The sequence below is a fragment of the Anabrus simplex genome, chromosome 2, assembly GCF_040414725.1.
Source record: "Anabrus simplex isolate iqAnaSimp1 chromosome 2, ASM4041472v1, whole genome shotgun sequence".
Lineage (NCBI taxonomy): Eukaryota > Metazoa > Arthropoda > Insecta > Orthoptera > Tettigoniidae > Anabrus > Anabrus simplex.
In genome coordinates, this window is record NC_090266.1 from 406,444,454 (window position 1) to 406,468,336 (window position 23,883).

Genomic DNA, 23,883 nt, shown 5'->3' on the forward strand with positions numbered 1-23,883 from the left:
CCTGTGAGATTGGACGGAGTGACTGTGGGTGGGTCAATAAAGCATTTACGAGGACGAAAAGGCCAGTATCAACAGCTCACTGCGGTTGAACGAGGCCGTATAATAGGGCTACGTGAAGTTAGATATTCCTTCTGCGCTACTGCAGAACGACTTGGCAGGAATTTCTCCACTGCGGATGCTTGCTGGCAGCAGTAGACACGAGAAGGTACGGTCGCAAGAAGACCGGGCTCCGGGTCTCCCCGTGGCACCATCGAGAGAGAGGACTGCCGTGTTCGGCATATGGCTGTGGGGCAGCGGACTCCATCCGCAGCAACAACTCGAGCGACAGTTGCCACCACAGTGAGGCAACGAACTCTTCGAAATCGGTTACTTGAAGGACAGCTCAGAGCCAGACCCCCTGCGACGTGCATTCCACTTACCCCAAACCACCACCGTCTGCGATTTCAGTGGTGTCAAGCGAGAGCTCATTGTAGGATGGAGTGGAGGTCCTTTATTTCCTTCGATAACACTAGATTTTTCCATCAGCTACGTAGTTATCCGTGTTGGTTAGAAGGAGGACAGGTGAGCGCCTGCATTCTACCTTTCTGCGGCGTCGATACACTGGACCTACACCGGGAGTTCTGGTCTGGGGAGCAATTTCCTATGACAGCAGGAGCACTCTCATGGTTATCCCACGCACCCTGACTGCAAATGTGTACGTCCGTCTGGGGATTCGATCTGTTGTGCTGTCATTCATGAACAGCATTCCCGGGGGTGTTTTCCAACAGGATAACGCCGCTGTTGTAACCCAACGTGCTCTATAGAGTGTCGATATGTTGCCTTGGCCTTCTCGACCCCCGATCTGTCCCCAATCGATCGCGTATGGGACATAATTTGGCGAAAACTTCAGCGTTATCCACAACCGGCATTAACCGTCCCTGTATTGAACAAGTGCAACAGGCATGGAACTCCATCCCGCAAGCTGACACCCGGCACCTCTACGATACAATGCATGCACGTTTGCATGCCTGCATTCAACGGTCAGACGATTAGACCGGTTATTAATGGACCAGCATGGCACACTTTCGATGGCTTTTTTCGCGTGAATATTAACCTGTAGTCTTGTACCATTAATCAATTAAAGATATTACCTCGACAAACATATTGCCAAAATTTCCGTATTCTACTTCCTCATTTCGTCGTTTTTGGATATTTTTCCACCAGTGTATTTCCAGTGCTTAACACTACGGCTTACAATACTATAGGTTGAGCCTTCTACTGGATTAATATAACAACACCGTCATATACAAATTCAAACATACCTTAAATAACTCAGAGTGGGGCCGATGACCTTCGATGTTAGGCCCCTTAAAACAACAAGCATCATCATCATCATCAAATAACTCAGATGCCTTAATGCTACAATTTAGAGTGGGTTGAGCGTTTTATTAAATTTTAACACCATCACATAGAAACTCACACGCAATTTACAGAATGCTGGAGTCCATTCTTGAAGTGTCTTACATTTATTGGAAAAGGCTGCAGGATAGCTGCAGGTAATGCATTCCACTCATTAATTCCCCGATTTACAAACGAATATTTACCATAGTTAGTTTTCCGAAATCTACCTTTACTTTATGCGGACAGTAGTATAATTGGACAGTTCTGGCGCCACCGCCACCTCCGGCTCCCAGTGGCCGCCTCCACCTCAGCCAGTGGCCTCTTCCAGTACTGCCAACTTAACCTAACTAGCGCGACAGTACTGCCAACTTAACCTAACTAGCGCGAAATTTGAATTTGTAAACAAAGCCACGTGCTTTTTGACAGCTGTCATCGACAACAACGCATCGCTAACCTCAGTACTGCCATCTTGACGGGCCTAAACCTCAGTAGTGCCAACTTAACCTAACTAGCTCGAGATAAACAAAGCCACGTGCTTTTTGACAGCCACGTGCTTTTTGACAGCCACGTGCTTTTTGACAGATTTGTAAACAAAGCCACGTGCTTTTTGACAGACAACAACGCATCGCAAACCTCAGTACTGCTATCTTGATGGACCTAAACCTTAGTGGTACCAACTTAACCTCACTAGCGCGAGGTAAACAAAGCCACGTGCTTTTTGACAGCTACGTGCTGTTTTGACAGCTGTCATCCGCCATCTTTAAACCACAAAGCACTGTGCTGCCCTCTATATCGCAGTAGCTGCAAAATTCGTCACCTGTCATCGACAGTGCTGCCATCTTGACGGGTCTAAACCTTAGTGCTACCAACTTAACCTAACTAGCGCGAGGTAAACAAAGCCACGTGCAGCTGTCATCCGCCATCTTTGAGCACAGTGCTGCCCTCTTTAGCTACTTACCTTCGAAATGTGGTGGCGGATAATTTGAAAAATGCTTTTTGACAGCAGCCATATTGCATCGTGCTGCCCTCTTTAGCTAGATACCTGTGGTAGCAGACAATTCCACGTGACAGCAGCCATCTTTGAGCACCGTGCTGCCCTCTATGTGGTGGCGGCAAATTCCACGTGCTCTTGTTTGGAAACAAACTCACGTGCTTTTTTGACAGCTACCATCCACCATCTTTAATCAACAGAGCACAGTGCTGTACTCTTTAGCTAGATACCTTTGAAATGTGGTGGCGGCAATTTGAAAAATTCTATGTGCTCTTGTTGGGAAACAAAGCCACGTGCTTTTTTTTGACAGCTGTCATCCGCCATCTTTAATCAATAGAGCACTGTGCTGCGGGCAATTTCGTTAGCTGTCATCCGCCATCTTTAATCCAGAGAGAACAGTGCTGCACTCTATGTGGTGGCGGCAAATTCCACGTGCTCTTGTTTGAAAACATACTCACATGCTTTTTTGACAGCTGTCATCCGCCATCTTTAATCCAGAGAGAACAGTGCTGCACTCTATGTGGTGGCGGTAAATTCCATGTGCTTTACAAACCTATGTGCTTTTCTGACAGCTGTCATCCGCCATCTTTAATCTAGAGAGAACAGTGCTGCACTCTATGTGGTGGCGGCAAATTGAAAAATTCCACGTGCTCTTGTTTGAAAACATACTCACGTGCTTTTTTGACAGCTGTCATCCGCCATCTTTAATCTAGAGAGAACAGTGCTGCACTCTATGTGGTGGCGGTAAATTCCATGTGCTTTACAAACCTATGTGCTTTTCTGACAGCTGTCATCCGTCATCTTTAATCTAGAGAGAACAGTGCTGCACTCTATGTGGTGACGGCAAATTCCACGTGCTTTACAAACCTATGCGCTTTTCTGTCATCCACCATCTTTAATCTAGAGAGAACAGTGCTGCACTCTATGCGGTGGCGGCAAATTCTACGTGCTTTACAAACCTATGCGCTTTTCTGTCATCCGCCATCTTTAATCTAGAGAGAACAGTGCTGCACTCTATGTGGTGGCGGCAAATTCTACGTGCTCTTATTTGGAAACAAATTCTACTCGCTCTTCAGCTGTCATCTACCATCTTTAATCAAGAGAGCACCGTGCTGCCCTCTTTGTAGTGGCGGATAATTTGAAAAAATTCTTTTCGACAAGCAGCCATCTTTAATCCAGAGAGAACAGTGCTGCCCTCTTTAGCTACTTACCTTTGAGGCGGTTAATTTGAAAAATTCTTTTCGACAAGCTGCCATCTTTAATCCAGAGAGAACAGTGCTGCCCTCTTTAGCTACTTACCTTTGAGGCGGTTAATTTGAAAAATTCTAGCTGCCATCTTTAATGAAAAGGGCATCGTGGTGCTATCTTGCGGGTAATATTTTACGTCACAGCTGTCATCCACCATCTTGCATTGCTAACCTTAGTGCTGCCCTCTTTAGCTACTTACCTTTGACAAGCTGTCACCCGCCATATTGCATCGCAAACCTCAGTGCTGCACTCTATGTGGTGGCGGATAACTTGAAAAAATCTTTTTGACAAGCAGCCATCTTTAATCAACAGAGCACCGTGCTGCCATCTTTAGCTACCACCATCTTACATCGCTTACCTCGCTGCTGCACTCTATGTGATGGCGGTTAATTCGAACAAGTTTAATCACGCATCGGGTAAGCTAGAGTAAGCACGTGCTGTTGTGATGACATCATCATACATGTTTAGACTTGTCCGTTTTCTTAAGAGTAAGTCGATGTAAAGGAATGTGGTAGCGGTAAATTCGAACGAGTTTAAACATGCATCGGGAAAGCTAGAGTAAGCAAGTGCTGTTGTGATGACGTCATTGTGCATGTTTAGACCTGATCGTTTTTCTTAAGAGTAAGTCGGTGTAAAGCAATGCAATAAGTACAACATTTTTTGAATGCTATCAAATATTTATTTACAAATGTACTACAACAGTGTTCGTTTTTGCTGCTGACAAGGTTGGTGTGCTTCTTAACAACGTATGCTTCCGAAATGCCTCCTGCAACATTCAAATTAAACAAAGCATTTAGAAATATATTATACTAAGTATGTTATGCTTTACAGAGAAGATCATGTACTTCTTACCTTGCTGTTATTCCTTTTCGGAATCATCATCATCATCATGAAGTACTAGAGAAAGTTCATTCATACACTGTGTACAGTGTTCAATCCTCGGATTTGGTCCATCCCAATCATCATCACCATTTTCTCCTCGATGCTTGTAATGTCGCTCACAAGTTCTGCATAAAGCTACTTCGATTGACATCTTACTGTGTAGAGGAAGGATGTCCCAAAAATTATGTACGTAAGAGGCAGCGTACGTATATAAAAATCCTGGTGGTAAGTATTGAATAAGATGTTTCGGCATCGATGATCTACGTTTATAGAACATCTTAATAGCCCCACTCACTCGTGAAACATAAATAAGATGTTGCGTATGAGCATGCAAACAGCATGCACATTTACAGTTTTGTTCCATAGCGTACGATGTCGAAGCACACACTAATGAAAATGATAAAGATCTATTCTTATTTATAGTCTCGTAACAATATTCGTTAGCGGATGGTAAGTAACATCACTCATATGAATAATAAGACAATAGGCTGCTGTGTTAGCAGGAATGTTTTCAGATGTTTCAAATTCTAAACGAATATCAACTGGAGATTCTTTTATAGATTCTTCATGATAAGAGCAGTCTATAACTACAATCGGTGCTTTATTTTTAAATTCTTGAGGTGTAAATAGCGGACGATCTTCTTTCTGATAATACGATGATTGAAATTTACAAAACATGTCATAGAGCATCCCAAACTTATTTTTCTCAAAGTTAATGTCGATGTTTTCGTAGGGATACGTAATTCCATTGAGATATAGTCTAACGTGTCTTAATTTGCAGTGATCAAACAGTGAGCTATCTTTTTCGTGATTGAATTTACGATTAGTTTGAAATCCAAAAATAATGTACAAGGGCTTCTCAGTAAAACGTGATGTTTTAACTGCCCAGCTATGCTTGTTTGTAGGTGGTAACACAGGATATTCATGCAGCTCCCAACTTCTAAAACGTATAGGTAATGGTGTATCATTTTCTACAATCTTGAGCAATCGAAGTTTTTCACGATCAGATAAGGTTACATGTGGGATCCGCCACAGTATACGATGCAGTGTTATTTTCGATTCTACAGGTGTTTCTACTGCTTTAAGAGAATTGTAATCACTTCGATCACGGATTAGAATAAGCTCTTGTTTTACGTTGATTATAATACGTGTAAAGTCTTCTGCGAATCCAAAAATATGTTTCAGTGATAACATACCCGTAAAAGTTCCATCCTCATTAATCATCCAGTTGTTAGTAGATTTTGGACACCATCCAGCCATCCGCAAAAGATTACTTTCTTCATCACAGAAAGAAGGGTAGAGTTTCATTGCGCTTGTAATACCAACATTCTTCGTTCGATCTATTTCAACATTATTTACTTCATATCGCGCTTCAGAAAAGAGAAAAGCTAGAGCATGTTTGTTTAGTTGTGAAGTGCTTGGTCCACTTCCATCAGACTTTTCTAATCGTCCTTCAATATAGAGGTAGCTTTCGTGTGGTAAGGTGTAAACATCTTGTTGATTAATAATAAAATGAATTTCATCATTGTTATTTAATCCAAACGTAAAAGGTTGATAAGAATGAAGCTCACTTCGTACTACACCTTCACGACTTTCTACTGTATTCGTAATGTCTAGCATTTCTTCCATTCTGTTGTAGTAGTGTATATCCTAAATCTTGGAGTATCTGCTTATGGGTATCTGTTAACTCGATGAGTCTCTGCACACATGTAGTATGCCTTCGGAATGTACACCGTGTTTTATAGATGGTTTTCATACTGGTTTAAGATGTAGTTTGTAAGCTACGTACGCGTGCTGATCTAAATGAATAAGCTGATTATGTTTATTTACAAGTCTAAGAGTAATGTTGCTAATGTGTTTTACAGACACAGGATGATAAAGAACTACTGCTGGTTTCTCACAAATAGTATATCCACGTTCCTCTGTAACAATAAAGTCGTGCAGGACGTGCGAAGGTTGTAGATTACTATTCAAGTCTGTAATAATATTACAAGTAATGTTCACATTATAATCATCGAAGAGTTTTATAGGTTGATCAGACTCGTAACGTACGTTCGGTAGGAGCTCCCTCGATGAAAATCCAAGCAGTGGTCCAATCGAATCAGGTTGTGATTTGAAGTCAATCTTAAATGATGATTCAATAACACATTTGTGCGTAATGTTGCTTATAGTGATTGAGAACTTGTAATTATGATTACTAAAACTATCTTCCCCAAACTGATCAATTAACGTACTTTCAATATAGTCGTGAATATCATCTACTGTATAACTACCTGAGGGTAGTGTTAGCACATACTCATCGTAATAGAACTTGTTTAAACCATCACGCACATTATAGATTTTATTGTAGCTTTCAAACGATACTAGTCCAAGACTATGCGGCTGATAACCAAGTTCGATTGGCGGATTAAAATAGATGGTTGTTTCAGGTCCTTCTCCACGTACAGCAAACGTTCTTTCACTGTTCGTCATCACGTAGACACTAATACACTTTCTCTACTGTCTGGGTTTGATATAAGAACATAAGACATAATCGTCCGCACATGCGTGTATTAAAGTTTTGCACACGGTTTTTATTGTAAACAATGTCTGCACTGCTTCCGAAATAACGTATGAGCTCAAAAGGAGGAGGTAAATCTCCATAGCTATCAAAATACCATACTTTAGATTTACGTTTTACATAAGCAACGTAATGAGTTCCAGGTCCACGACTGTCGTCCAAGTTAATTACGGCACTTTCACGTTCACGTGGACGTGCTGGTAGTTGATCACGCATATACACTCCTCGAAAATAATGAATTCCTAGTTGTTTAGCAAACGTAAAAACTTCATCATGCGTTAGAGCTCGATATGGCAGTGCATTCAGTAGACGTTTTTTGGAGAAATGTAGATACCAAGCCCTTTCTTGTATGGCGCTAGCTTCATGTTCACACCTTTGCCTCGTAACGCAATTGCCTCCATCGTCTTGTTATGACGTTCACTCTCTTTCAACTGTTGTTTCGCTTCTTCTACAGCTTTGACAGTTCTCGCTACAGCACTAGCACCACCTAGCAATGACCCTAAAGCTGCTAAGCCAGCAAACAGCGCAGGAAGAAATCCTCCTCGTTTTGGTACAGGAATAATTCGCGCACGTTTACTAAATATTGCTCTGCACTTTGGAGAAATTCTCGCTCTTGCTGCGCGTAACGCCTTAGTAATAGCTACACGAGGATTGTATTCCCCTCGAATAGCTTTTTGCGCAGCCTTTATAACATCTTTCCATCCAACAGTTTTTACTTTCTTCTTCTTCATGTCGTTTGGATATCGTTGTTTCACCATGCTGGACACGACTTTACTAGTCAAGAGCAAATCATAAACTAACCGTTGCCTCTTGTTTCGTTTAATATATATATATTACTATTACGTACTTTATGATTCAGTTATCATGAAGATTATAAAGCAGCAAGACACGCTACCTGTTACCGACATTGTACCACATCTCTTACCTAGTTCTAGTACAACTACAAGAAAACGTCATGGAACGTTGTTTCCTTTTACTGTGCGATGTATTATATCAGGTCCGTCGGGATGCGGTAAAACAAATCTTTTACTCACACTTATTACTTCTGTAAATGGTATACGCTTCGAGAATATTTACGTTTTCGCAAAGTCACTCTATCAGCCGCTATATACTATTCTACAAACTGTAATGCACGATCTAGTTAAAGATGGAATAAGATATTTTAAATTTAATTCACATGAGCAAGTACCATCACCAGACGATGTGCTTCCTAATTCTCTAATGATCTTTGATGATGTCGCAACAGAACAGCAAAACGTTATTCGTGCATTCTTTAGTATGGGTCGACATAAATATGTTGATTGCATCTATTTGTGTCAAACCTATTCTCGTGTGCCCAAGCAGTTGATACGCGACAACGCAAATGTTATTGTGCTTTTTCGGCAAGATGAGCGCAACATGCGACATGTGTATAACGATCATGTTAACACTGATATGACATTCGATGACTTTAAACGTATGTGTGCTAAATGTTGGTCATTACACCGTTACAGCTTTTTAGTTATTGATAAAGAAAGTGATGTACAGCATGGACGATATCGCATGGGTTTCGATCATTTTATATGCATTAACACAGAATTACAGTAACTACTTGATTAAAAACCACCATCATGTTAACATCTAGCAAGGAGATCACAAAACATATCATCCAAGCTCGAAACAATATTCGACGGAAATTTAAAGAGCTTAAACGTATTCAAGCAGACACGGATTTATTTTTAAAAACACAACTAAGTACACCACTCAAAGAAATTTTTAATTCTACTTCATTACCGCAGTCTACTTCAAGTTTTGCTTCTATGCAAACATCATATCATAAAGAGAAGCATGAAGAAGAAAAGCATGAAGAAGATACGGAAGAGAAGAAGCAGGATGTAGATCAAGAAGAGGAAGATAAGGAAGAAGAAGAAGAAGAAGAAGAAGAAGAACTTAATGATGCATCACCATCTAAGCGTGTTGAGTTTTTAACTACAGATGTTATTGCAGAAACACCTACTACATCGACGCAAAATCTACCATCTTTGTCTGAGGTTATGATTACACCAGAATATCGCAATCAGTTTAGAACTTTTATTCAAGATACCTATGGATCTCTCTTTGCACCTTATATAGAAAAACTTTTTACAGGACAAACTGACACTACCTATGGTATTCGCTACGAAGATGACTGTTTCCGGATAGGAAATTCAAATGTTAAGATTAATAGCAACAAACTCATTGTAAAAGGTGTTACCTATAAACCTACGAAAGGACTCTTAGAACTTCTTTTCTCACGAATACCTGACAAGGATATAATTTTACAAGATGATCTTAAAAAGTATAAAGCAATACTTTTTGCTACCGATGCAACACGACGTAATTACAAGAGAACAGAAGCTGTAAATGCGAATAAGAGTTACAAGTATCGTGAGTTTATTTCTAAGCTGTTTCCGACTGCACGTAGTCTAGACGTTATCTACAAGCCTTTGTTGCCGTATGTGGATGTAAGATACTGGAATGACCCAAACTTACTCGTTGAACGATTACAACTTTTAAGAGCATCGCAAGAGGCTGGTCACACTGGTCACGGATCAGAAATTCTAGAAATAGAAAGAGAACTACGTTATGCCGGTATTATTTTATAATGGCTCGTCAAGAGAAGATCTCACCTGTAAAGGTAAACATCGCACATGAGTTACATAAACCAGCACGTCGCACCTACTGTCGCAGACGCGTTATTACACGAGGAAAAGATGATCTCTGGCAAGCAGACTTAGTAGAAATGATTCCATATGCTTCTAGTAATAAGGGCTATAAGTATCTACTTACTGTTATCGATGTGTACTCAAAGTTTGCTTTTGCACAACCCGTGCGTTCTAAAACAGCAGCTCAAGTTAAAGAAGCATTTAAACATATTGTTGAAGAATCGAAACGCTGCCCAAGGCTTCTTCAAACTGATCAAGGTAAAGAGTTTTACAACAAGGATTTTTCTTCTTACCTCAAGTTACTTGGCATTCAACACTACTCTACGTTCAGTAATCTCAAGGCAAGTGTTGTAGAACGCTTTAATCGTACACTCAAAACAATGATGTGGCGAGAATTTACAGCGCAAGGTTCATATCGTTGGATTGATCTGCTACCTAGACTTTTATCTACCTACAACGATACACCTCATCGCACTATCGGAACAAAGCCACGTCTTGTTACAAAGAATACACCTCGTCTAGATGCTATTCATCTTGTAATCAAAACAGCTGATCCACGTCGCTATCGCTTTAAAGAAGGTGATTTCGTTCGCATCAGCAAACACAAGTCTATCTTTGCAAAAGGATACACACCTAACTGGAGCACTGAAATTTTTCAAATCAGAAGAGTTAAGCTTACTAATCCAGTTACGTATTTACTTCGCGATCTCAGAGGACAGCCTATTGAAGGAGGATTCTACATCGAAGAACTGCAGAAAACAAAATATCCTGATCACTATTTAGTTGAACGTGTTATTCGACGTCGTGGTAATAAACTGTATGTTAAATGGCTTGGTTTTAATAACAGCTTTAATTCATGGATTAATAAAGAGGATGTACTTTAAATCTTATGTGTGTTTTCTTTTAATCCTCTACGTTTCCTTTCTTCTAAGTCACTAGGACATGCTGTAGGATTAAACAACACCTGTAATATGTTTTGACAATTCATATTTATTTTAGACTATATACATACATTTTTATCCTTTGTTCATGTTACGGTCTTTGTCACTCAGTTTTTCGTTTTATTGCACCAACAACGACAAGTGCTGCTATATTCCTCTGAGCAGCTAAAGCACTAGGTAATAACACATACACACACACACAGCATAACTTTACGAAGCAGATTTTAACAGCTACACTCTATGCAGGCAGCATGTAACTACGTATCAGGCGAACGTGTTCTAGGGCCGCAGGGGAGATGAAGCACGAAGAAAAGAAGATCAATCACTCTATTGATGAGTCCACGCCCAACATGCTTCCTCATCTTTCTCCCAGCACGTTTCTTCACCTTTTCCTTGTTTACTCTCTCTACAGCCATGATAAGTGTTTATAAGCGAAGACAACTCGTTAGTTTTAGGTCCGTGATACAGTTTAATTAGTTGACATGTACGGCACTGTCTCACAGAAGGTCTTCTAGCTAAACTCACGTGTTCATGATGTAAACTACACGTTTGAAGCTCTGACAAAACAGGATCTTGAGTCCACTCACGAGGCACCTTATCCCAAATCTTCTTTACAGCATTCGCAGCTACATTGACCAAAAATGCCTTTGGTAATGCATTTAACTCTTCTTCAGTAAAAGTGTTTAGTTTCTTTTTGCATGCATAAAACTTTACGATCGCCTTTTCAACTGCGTTACACTTAGTATCTGTTAGAAATGACATGATGTCTTTACTCTACAAATGTTTCTTTTACACTAAGGTTATTTCGACACTGCACTTTACATATGTTGTTCACTTCCCGACATGCACTGCGACACAACCAATCAAAGAGCATGCATACATGTTGTAAAGACTGTTTAGTTGTTTCTCTACTATGCTCTTTCGGAAGAGTTTTAAATGATGGGCACCCCAATTCATGCATGTCGATAACTTCACATGATGATGGTAGAAAATCACGCAACCATTCTTTCTTTTCACAACCCTTTAAAAGAACAAGATCTGCTCTTGACAAATGTGCATTCATCATTAAAGGTAGAAAACGATAAGGTATTCCTTTTTCTTCCCACTTCAAACCTAAATTGTTTTCAATCCACTGAGTCTGCTTTTTATCTTCATCTGTTTGCAAACAGTAAGGGAACGGTGGACTAAATACTAAACTAACAAGTTTTGGTGCCCACAACACACAGCAATCTAACACAGCCACCTCCTTAAACACAAACTTGTTTCCGTTTACTTTAAAGCCTTGCACATCAACTATTAATGTTTTCGTCATGTTTGCACTCCACACTCTATCACTGTTTCCCGAAGACTAAAGCTCTTAGTCAACGAACGGGTTTAAACATGCATGATAACGTCATCACTGCAGCACGTGCTTACTCTAGCTTACCCGATGCGTGATTAAACTTGTTCGAATTAACCGCCATCACATAGAGTGCAGCAGCGAGGTAAGCGATGTAAGATGGCGGTAGCTAAAGATGGCAGCACGGTGCTCTGTTGATTAAAGATGGCTGCTTGTCAAAAAGATTTTTTCAAGTTATCCGCCACCACATAGAGTGCAGCGCTGAGGTTTGCGATGCAATATGGCGGGTGACAGCTTGTCAAAGGTAAGTAGCTAAAGAGGGCAGCACTAAGGTTAGCAATGCAAGATGGTGGATGACAGCTGTGACGTAAAATATTACCCGCAAGATAGCACCACGATGCCCTTTTCATTAAAGATGGCAGCTAGAATTTTTCAAATTAACCGCCTCAAAGGTAAGTAGCTAAAGAGGGCAGCACTGTTCTCTCTGGATTAAAGATGGCAGCTTGTCGAAAAGAATTTTTCAAATTAACCGCCTCAAAGGTAAGTAGCTAAAGAGGGCAGCACTGTTCTCTCTGGATTAAAGATGGCTGCTTGTCGAAAAGAATTTTTCAAATTATCCGCCACTACAAAGAGGGCAGCACGGTGCTCTCTTGATTAAAGATGGTAGATGACAGCTGAAGAGCGAGTAGAATTTGTTTCCAAATAAGAGCACGTAGAATTTGCCGCCACCACATAGAGTGCAGCACTGTTCTCTCTAGATTAAAGATGGCGGATGACAGAAAAGCGCATAGGTTTGTAAAGCACGTAGAATTTGCCGCCACCGCATAGAGTGCAGCACTGTTCTCTCTAGATTAAAGATGGTGGATGACAGAAAAGCGCATAGGTTTGTAAAGCACGTGGAATTTGCCGTCACCACATAGAGTGCAGCACTGTTCTCTCTAGATTAAAGATGACGGATGACAGCTGTCAGAAAAGCACATAGGTTTGTAAAGCACATGGAATTTACCGCCACCACATAGAGTGCAGCACTGTTCTCTCTAGATTAAAGATGGCGGATGACAGCTGTCAAAAAAGCACGTGAGTATGTTTTCAAACAAGAGCACGTGGAATTTTTCAATTTGCCGCCACCACATAGAGTGCAGCACTGTTCTCTCTAGATTAAAGATGGCGGATGACAGCTGTCAGAAAAGCACATAGGTTTGTAAAGCACATGGAATTTACCGCCACCACATAGAGTGCAGCACTGTTCTCTCTGGATTAAAGATGGCGGATGACAGCTGTCAAAAAAGCATGTGAGTATGTTTTCAAACAAGAGCACGTGGAATTTGCCGCCACCACATAGAGTGCAGCACTGTTCTCTCTGGATTAAAGATGGCGGATGACAGCTAACGAAATTGCCCGCAGCACAGTGCTCTATTGATTAAAGATGGCGGATGACAGCTGTCAAAAAAAAGCACGTGGCTTTGTTTCCCAACAAGAGCACATAGAATTTTTCAAATTGCCGCCACCACATTTCAAAGGTATCTAGCTAAAGAGTACAGCACTGTGCTCTGTTGATTAAAGATGGTGGATGGTAGCTGTCAAAAAAGCACGTGAGTTTGTTTCCAAACAAGAGCACGTGGAATTTGCCGCCACCACATAGAGGGCAGCACGGTGCTCAAAGATGGCTGCTGTCACGTGGAATTGTCTGCTACCACAGGTATCTAGCTAAAGAGGGCAGCACGATGCAATATGGCTGCTGTCAAAAAGCATTTTTCAAATTATCCGCCACCACATTTCGAAGGTAAGTAGCTAAAGAGGGCAGCACTGTGCTCAAAGATGGCGGATGACAGCTGCACGTGGCTTTGTTTACCTCGCGCTAGTTAGGTTAAGTTGGTAGCACTAAGGTTTAGACCCGTCAAGATGGCAGCACTGTCGATGACAGGTGACGAATTTTGCAGCTACTGCGATATAGAGGGCAGCACAGTGCTTTGTGGTTTAAAGATGGCGGATGACAGCTGTCAAAACAGCACGTAGCTGTCAAAAAGCACGTGGCTTTGTTTACCTCGCGCTAGTGAGGTTAAGTTGGTACCACTAAGGTTTAGGTCCATCAAGATAGCAGTACTGAGGTTTGCGATGCGTTGTTGTCTGTCAAAAAGCACGTGGCTTTGTTTACAAATCTGTCAAAAAGCACGTGGCTGTCAAAAAGCACGTGGCTTTGTTTATCTCGAGCTAGTTAGGTTAAGTTGGCACTACTGAGGTTTAGGCCCGTCAAGATGGCAGTACTGAGGTTAGCGATGCGTTGTTGTCGATGACAGCTGTCAAAAAGCACGTGGCTTTGTTTACAAATTCAAATTTCGCGCTAGTTAGGTTAAGTTGGCAGTACTGTCGCGCTAGTTAGGTTAAGTTGGCAGTACTGGAAGAGGCCACTGGCTGAGGTGGAGGCGGCCACTGGGAGCCGGAGGTGGCGGTGGCGCCAGAACTGTCCAATTATACTACTGCGGACGATCTGTCCTGCTTATGTAACAGGGCTTTTCTAGTTGACTGTTCAACTCTCCCGAAGATGGCTTAATCGTGTAGGCATTATACATGGCACATAGCCGTGTTCATTTCCTTCTAGACCCCAGTGTCTCCCACCCAAGTTTTTCTATCATTCTTGTCACACTACTTCTAGCCTTTCGCTGTACCATCTCAAGATCCTTAATGAGTCCTGTTTGGTGTGAATCCCGTACGGCTGCTCCATATTCCAGGACTGGCCTAATGAGCGATATAACCCTGCGCCTTCGCCTGGGATCTGCTGCCCTTCAACACCCTCATCGCGAATTGTAGGGACTGGTACGCTTTAGAAATTACACTTCTACGTCGATGTCCCATTTTAGATATCTCTTTACGTGGATTCATAGGTACTTGCATGAGTCACTCTCTACAAGAGCGTCCGATCCAAGATAATATTGAAAGTCCCCTTGCCTATGATTCTTTCCCATTCTTATGAGACTGCATTTTCGAGAATTTATTTTCATTCTGTGCCCACTTATGGAGCATATTTATAATACAGACGTCCGCAAACAATATGCATTCACTTCGAATTTTGTTCTTTAGATCGTTGATAAACGCTGAAAACAGGAGTGGCCCTATAATACTACCTTCTGAGTTATCCGTTGATTGTTACTTCATCTTGAATTTCATCCTAACTTTTCTTCAACAGTGTAACTGATCTCATTCTTCAGGACTGTCCATTATTCATCTATTGCGTTTCTTTCAGCATTTTCATTTAGTCCTTGTACAACATACTCCTTGAAACAATCCCTCACTCTCTTTCCTTCAAATTGTTTGGATCCCATCTCCTTGCATTCTTACCTTTCTTCAATTTCTTAAACTTCAGGTGGCATTTCATGACCAACAAGTTGTGGCCAGAGTCCACGTCTGCTCCTGGGAAGGTCTTGCAATCTAACGTCTAATTCATTAATATCTGCCTAATCATAATGACGTCTATTTGATACCTTCCAGTGTCTCCAGGTTTTGTCCACCTATACAGCCGTCGCTCGTGGTATTTGAATCAAGTATTATAAAGAACTAAATTGTGATCGGTGCAGAATTCTTCAGCCGATTTCCTGTTTCATTCCTTTGTCCAAGTCCAAATTCTCCCACCACATTACCCTCTCTTTCTTGGCCTACCACTGCATTTCAGTCTCGCTTCACAATTAGATTCTCATCACCTTTTACATTTTGTATTGAACCTTCTATCTCTCCATATATTCTGTCGATTTCTCCATCCTCCGACGAACTAGTACTATTGTGTTATTATGATGGCCATTGGCTTCACTACAATAATCCTTTACTATGATGGTCATAGTAGTTTACTCGTTGGCCTAATTTCTTTTTCATTAAATAAACTCTGCATTTATCCTTTTTGATTTTGTGTTGATAATTCTGTAATCGCGTGACCAAACGTCCTGCTCTTTTTGCCAACGCACTTCATTTTACCAGCTGCATCTAAATATAGTCTATCCATTTCTATTTTCAAATTCTCTAAGCTACCGCAAACGATTCAAACTTTTTTGCAAGTTGCTTTACGTCGCACCGACACAGGTACGTCTTATGGCGACGATGGGACAGGAAAGGGCTAGGAGTGGGAAGGAACCGTCCGTGGCCTTAATTAAGGTACAGCCCCAGCATTTGCCTGGTGTGAAAATGGGAAACCACGGAAAACTATCTTCAGGGCTGCCGACAGTATGGTTCGAACCCACTATGTCCCGAATACTGGATACTGGCCGCACTTAAGCGACTGCAGCTATCGAGCTCGGTGATTCAAACTTTTAAAATTCCACGCTCCGACTCGCAGAATATAAGTATTCATCTTCCTGATCAGTGCTCTCTCTCTCTCTCTCTCTCTCTCTCTCTCTCTCTCTCTCTCTCTCTCTCTCTCTCTCTCTCTCTCTCTCTCTCTCTTGTGTAGTCCCCACCCGGAGATCCGAACGTACCTCCGCAATATTTTACCAGGGAGGAAGCCATCATCAGTACATCATTCATTCATTCATTCATACAGAAAGAGCTTCATGTCCTCGGAAGTTACTTACGACTATAGTTTTTCGCTGCTTTCATCCGTGTTACAGTATCAACATAGCTGAGTCATGTTAAGAAGTATTATTGCAGGCCATATCAGTCAATCATCAAGACTGCCGCCCGTGCAGCTTCCGAAATGGAGCTACCCCTACTTTCGAATAACCATTGGTCCTGGTCTCTCAACAGATACCTATCCCATGTGGCTTTACCTACGGCTCGACTACCTGTTTCTTTGGGACACAAACGCCTCCCCACCGTGGCAAGGTCACATTGTTCACAGGGGAGTGTTGGTGTATTATATGAAAGGAATTGTAAACTGTATTCTTCTCTTACTGATTAGAATACCAATGTTTAAACAGTGAGGAAAGAAAATAGCAAGAAATCTGCATGATTTGTATCTAGACTTGGAATTACTTTCTAGCTGCGCCTTGCGTTATGAAGTTTCTCCTCTAACCACGAAAACTTCAGTGGCACCGTTTGGAACCCAAACAGCGTTGACTTGATGACTGACAGAGTGTTATTTGGCATGTGCGCTGGCAGTGTTTAAGTGTTATTGCTACATTTATAATTTTCTCCACGTCTTCTAAATGTGAAGATTGATGTTGTTTGATTCCAGCCTGGCACAGTACTGGAGAGGGATCGTACCAGGAAGACGCCCCTCCACTACTGTGCTGAAAACAGTTCCACCGCGTGCGCCGAACTTCTGCTGAACGCATCTCCCTCCCTCCTGGACGAACGAGATGAAGATGGGTACACAGCGTTACATTTAGGAGTGATCGCTGGTAACCGACCTCTTATCAAGTTGCTTCTGTCACGTGGGGCCAATGTCAACAGCCTAGACAACGAGCGCCACTCCGTCGTCCACTGGGCCACTGGTGAGTAGATTGTATTGAACAGCATAGTCCTCATTTCGATGAGAGTCAATTGAATTCTGTTACTACTCCAGAAGCTGACTGCAGTATCCTAAGAACGTCTTCGTCATCGTCTGTTTCATCTTTAGGAGTGAAACTACCTCGGAGCCCGGATGTCGTTAGAAGTGCAGTAGATGAAATGTACAGGTGTCCTTTCTTGAATTATAATAATAGAACTGTAAAAATCCAGACCTGTATTTCTTCAGCAACCGAGCGAGTTGGCTTCGTGGTGCGCACTGCGTACCTGTATGCTTCCAGAGATGAGATGATGGGTTTGAACCCCATAATCGGCAGCCATTTAGATGGTTTTTCATGTTTTCTAATTCTCATTCCAGGCAAATGCCCGGGCTCTCCCCTAATTAAAATTACAGCACTTCTTTTCCAGTCCTATGCCACCGCCGCCAAAAGCGCAAAAGCCTATCTGAGATAGTGCGACATTAATTCACGAGAAAAAAAAAATCAAAGAAAGCTCCATTCGGGGGATGGCGGATACGAACCCCAAATTCGGCAGCACTGCAAATGCTTTTCCGTTGTATCTAGTTCTCAAACCAGGCTTCAGTTGAGAATCAACCTTAAGAATGATTAGTGCGACCTAAAACAAATAGCATATTGTTTAATATTGTATTGTAAGTGCTACCCCTTAGTCCCGATCCTTGATAGGGGTCGGGGATGAGGTGAAATAAAATTTTATGGCATGTTAATTTTACGGCCGGATGCACTTCCTGACGCCAACCTCAGTTAACGAGCTAATGGAGATAAAATGAATGATGCTGAATGAACCTGGGTAAGGAGGCGGAAGGAATTGGCTGTGGCCTATGAGTAGAAACTGTCGCGGCATTTGCATGGAAGTAAAAATGTGAAACCACAGAAAATCATTCTCAGGACAGCCGACGGTGGGGTTCGAACCCACGCATCTTCCGAATGCAGAGCTTAACCCCATAGCCATAGCGCGTTAAGACGTTTGACCACTCCACTCGATGATGATGATAATAATAATAATAATAATAATAATAATAATAATAATAATACCGATGAGTTGGCTGCGTTTTTGGACCGTGTAGCTGTAAGCTTGCGTTGGGAAAGAGGGTTCGATCAACCCTACAATCAGCAGGGGTGAAGATGGTTTTGTATGGTTTACCATTCTTACGCCATGCAAATGCTGAAGCTGTACCTTAATTAAGCCACGGCCGCTGCATTCTCCGTCCCGGCCAGTTTATTTATTATTATTATTATTATTATTATTATTATTATTATTATTATTATTATTATTATTATTATTATTATTTTCTCAACAAGAGAGACCTCTTTTAAAGAATATATATTTCTTCCTTTCTCTCCTTCTTTCTAATCTGGGAAACTACAATTATCCAGATTGCCACGATACACCATTATGAGATTACATTATCGATTTCATGTCGACGTGAAGATTCTCTTTCACTGAAAGCTCAAAGCTGTAGGACATCCATCTTAATACAAGTAGTTACTACTCGTGCTTCGTCACACAACTCTGCCGCGAAGTTTAAATACGTCAAAATGAAAAAAAATCGCAGGGAATTATGCACTACGAAATATCAAGAAAGCATTTCATAATAACAGGGCTAAAACATTTCAAAATTTTAACAAATAAATATCCTAGAATACTCTTCAGTATAAAATAACATGACATTTACTTTAAAGAAGTGCCCATGTATCAGTTTTTGATTTTTACGGTAATGAAACGAATAGAATTATTTAACGTTGCTTAGTTTGTGAAAAGAAAACTTAAATCACGATGTTGCTACACGTCCTATAATTTACGTTTAGATCATCATTGCTCTTATTAATCCAACCAGTTTTGGAGACTATTAATTACTAAAATGACAGCAGACCAAAACTAGATAAAAGAAGAATGACAAGTGAAAAATGAAAAATGAATACAAGGAAGTCAAATCAATGTATGCACTGTAGGGAACTACACCAAATCTTTCTTATTTTAAGAACTTGATTTGTATAGGGGACCAATTATGACAGTAAAACTACGCCTCTGAATACATCATATATTTTAAAGTCTTAACCTATATGAAGTACATGCAGAAACTGCAGCTTCAGTTTATATCTACCAAATTCTTATCACTTTGAGTCCAAGAGCTGAATGTGTTGCTGAGAGTGAAGGATTTAGGTTGGAGTGCCTGGAACAGTCACATTTCACCTTACATACCGCGTGGGCACAATAAAATGCTTACAATAGGACCGATGCGGAATTGACTCTTCTTAATGAACCTCACGGTAGATGATGGAAATGGCCTCATATGAAGCAATGAAAAACTGAGGATCCACTTCACTCAGAAACCACCGGCAGAACGCAACACGCGAAGGTTCGTCTGGATACTTTAATGTATGCTCAAGAGTAAATATGCAAGGATACAGATGCAGGTCCTTTCGACATGACGATCTCCTAATTCTCACCCGCACACACAAACGGCGTTGAGATTTCGTCGGTCTTCGTTCCAGGATTTCCTTCACTCGAGCAATAATTTCTGGTGTTGGAACTCTTTCCGGATAGTTACGGATTTTATTTGCGACAGAATCCGTTTCACGCCATTTTGTCACTAAGTTTTGCATTGCAGACTTTGCTGGAGGTTTTTCCAAAACACTTCCAATCTTAAACTCTTGCGCAAACAGTTCCGCACTGGTTTTCCGCGAATAGTCCTTCGCATTACACTCGGCAATGAACACGCGCTGGTTTGTCGTGAGCACCATTTTGCGTTGCATTCAACTGGTCAGTAAACAGGTCTGCTCCTCTCACTCACTCACACGTGATGACACAGTGCCGCACTCGGGAGATGCGGGGGATTTTCACTCACAGACATGTAACAGCAACCGATTGGTGCATGAAAATCACGGTTTCCAGCATTTCCTGTCATAGGCATTTCTCCTGTTCATTAACAAGGGTCAGTTCCGCGTCAGTCTTATAAATATATTGCGCTCGGGCCAATTTTACTTTGCCTACCCAGTATGTCTCTTTCTACACTTGTCACTCTGCATGTAAAAGGTAAGGGTGTATTCTGCCCGAAGGCAGGTCCTAACCTCCGCAGAGGTGTGCTTGAGCCGGATTGTGGCCAGTTCCTTTCCGCTCCTCCATTCCCTTACCCCCCAACAACAGCGCGTGGCAACCCATCCAGATCTTGACCACGCCCAAATTTGTTTAACTTAGGAGATCTCACGATATCCGGTGTTTCAGCACGGCTACGGCCGTTGGCTACTCTGCATGTACCCAAATGAAAATATTGTTAGTAAAATATACAACAGAAAAAATGTGATCTTTGAAGACTTTTAGCACATTACCTCTTTGCATATCTTTCGATATACATAAAATAAAATCCCAGTAAACAAACCGAACTAAGTTTACGCTGTAATTTCATTCCTTTCGTTTGAAATAATTTAAAATACATTACACTTGAATCCCGTTATTTCTGGCAAGATGAAAGGAAAGAAACACTAGACTCGTGGGTATTTTATCCAAGGAGTAGTATATTTTAAAATGAGATTCTGCTCATTGATATATGTATTCAATGAAACTGACGTAAATATTTATTAGTAACTAGCATTTGTACCCGTTCTCCGCATTAGAATTTGCAGTAGTTTGTGTGTTTCCTTCAGGAATTTATGCGATAACATGGCTCTATTTACACGTTTAATGTGACACGTTAAAATGAAATTTTCCTACGACAGCCCGGGGCAGTAACGGAAATAGGATGAAACGGAAAAAATTCGAGAAAGAATGAGGACGATTTCCGAATTCATTGTACGGTACAGTTCCTGGTTGTAAGTAGTGCGAAATTCTGCGTGGTTCTCAGGTTGCATATTGTATCTCTGACCACTTGCGTGGCGCTCTGATGTTGATGATACTTCTCTTAATATCTGCCTTGCAGAAAAGAGTGAAATGGCTCTTTAGATTTCCCGTTGCCCACCTTGAAATGGCATGCACGACATGTCCCACGGGACTTGGACTAAAAATCCAACTTTTCGTAATCATCTGCGTTATTATCCGTCGTACGATAAATTCATACATGACATAAAGGAACAGAAATAATGTATTATTATTCGTTTGTTATATACAGTATTTTAATAGATCTAATGTGAACGAAAATATTTGAGAAAATCTTCCTATAAATATCAAATCCGTGGGATTACCATGACATCGTATGTACCCGATAACACAATCCTGAGTCAGTAGATTACAAATAAATACTGTAGTTTGATTAAAATAATTCCACCAGTTTTCGACTTTATGAATATACAAACAGACAGACACCAAAGGAAAGATTCTACCTATGTTTCCTCGGTATTCAGATACATTGGGTAGGGTTAATTTTCAAACCGAGAGAAATATTATACATCCTCTGATTTTCTCCTGTTACGATCCTTCAAATAACTTTAGGTGTGCGAGTGTGTCCGTCACTGGCTGAAGAGCATGAAGCCCGTAGAAAATAGTATTTTATCCGTAAATTGAAGAGGAAGCGAAATTATGTACATAACAAAACTACTTAAAATTAAGGGGCATTTCACGTGTTATCCACAGAGCTTACAAATAATCAATAACCTAAGAGGAAATTGAAAAGAAATCTCTTCTTTCCTTCCTGTAAAACCCCAGTCTATTCAGTGATTGACATGATATGCATATAAAAACGTGCTCCTGGACAGTTTGACTCTAAATATGAATTTTGGTCGAGATATAATCAATAGCGGAAAAATAATTGAAAAACTCCGGTTTTATTCTACAAACGCCATGTCTATTCTGTGATTTTAAATAATATGCATATCAAACTGCTCCTGGATGATTAGACTCTAAATATGACGTTTGGTAGAGATACAGTCAATAGTGTAAGAGATCATTGAAATAAAAACCTCGTCTGATCTTCCTATAAAACCCCAGTCTTTTCAGTGATTTTAAATGATGTGCATATCAAAACGTGTTCTTGGATGAGTAGACTATAAATATGAAGTGTGGTCGAGATAGAATTAATAGAGTAAGAACAAACTGAAAAAACTCTTCTGGTCTTCCTATAAACGCCCAGTTTGTTCAGTGATTTTTAAATTAGGTGTGTATAAAAATCTGCTCCAGGTAAGTAGACTTTACATATGAATTGTGGTCGAGTTATAATCAATAGTATAAGAGGAAATTGAAAACGTCTTCTGGTCTTCCTATAAATCCCCAGTTTGTTCAGTGATTTTTAAATGATATGCATATGAAGTTTGGTCGAGATATAATCAACAGTGTAAAACAAAATTGAAAAAATATCTTCTGATCTTCGTATAAATCTCCAGTTTATTTAGTGATTTTTAAATGATATGCACATCGAAAGATGCTTCTGAATGAGTTTGGTCGACATCTATCGAGCCGTTTCTCCGTGATGGTGGAACAAACAGACAAACAAAGTCACGAAAGCTAAAACCCACTGATACGGCCTTGAGTTGAACTAAAACGGATAAATATGCCAAAATAAGGCATGATAAATGAAATTGCACACAGCAGAACCCCTACAATTTTATTTATAGGATTATGAATATTAACTGGTAATTTTTAGGTAATATTATACTTTATGCACTCGCCAGTCATTTTTTTTGGCTTTGGGTAATTGAAATTCATAGTGACGATTACTCAAGATTTTATTACTATGAAAATGATAACCTACAACCTGTCAGGGATGTAATGAATGAATCATATATAGGCTAATAGTACGATGGGGTCGCCACTCCCAAAGTGATTAATGAATGACTGATTTAGTATATGCTGATATGAGGATGGAGAGTGTTGCTGGAATGAAAGATGACAGGGAAAACCGGAGTACCCGGAGAAAAACCTGTCCCGCCTCCGCTTTGTCCAACACAGATCTCACATGGAGGGACCGGGATTTGAACCAAGGTATCCAGCGGTGAGAGGCTGATGCGCTGCCGTCTGAGTCACGGAGGCTCTCTTTGTTACAATATATTATTAATATTATCAACAACAATTCGTCAGTTTTTGTAATATTATACTCTATGCAGTCGCCGGTTGTTTGTTTGATGTAGTTCAAGTTGACGTTGGCGATTATTTAGACTAATATTATTCTGTAAGAATACATTATTATTATTATTATTATTATTATTATTATTATTATTATTATTATTATTATTATTATTATTCACAAAACACCTTGGCGCGACAGCCCTGACGGGCCTTGTCTTACCAACCAACCATTGCTCAGCCCGAAGGCCAGCAGATTATGAGGTGTCGTGTGGTCGGCACGACGAATCCTCTCGGTCTTTATTCTTGGCTTTCTAAGCCGGTGCCGCCATTCCACCGTCAGATAGCTTCTCAATTGTAATCACGTAGGCTGAGTGGACCTCGAACCAGCCCTCAGATCCAGGTAAAATTCCGTGACC

At 40.8% G+C, this 23,883-nt stretch overlaps 1 protein-coding gene across 1 annotated transcript in view; it reads left to right on the top strand.

Moving 5' to 3' along the window:
* Positions 1–23,883, top strand: part of LOC136863560 (uncharacterized) — a 274,361-nt gene that overhangs the window by 116,965 nt on the left and 133,513 nt on the right. The window contains exon 2 of the mRNA XM_067139940.2: positions 17,184–17,442. Within this exon, the coding sequence (XP_066996041.2) occupies positions 17,184–17,442 (259 nt within the window). The remainder of the gene's footprint in view (positions 1–17,183; positions 17,443–23,883) is intronic.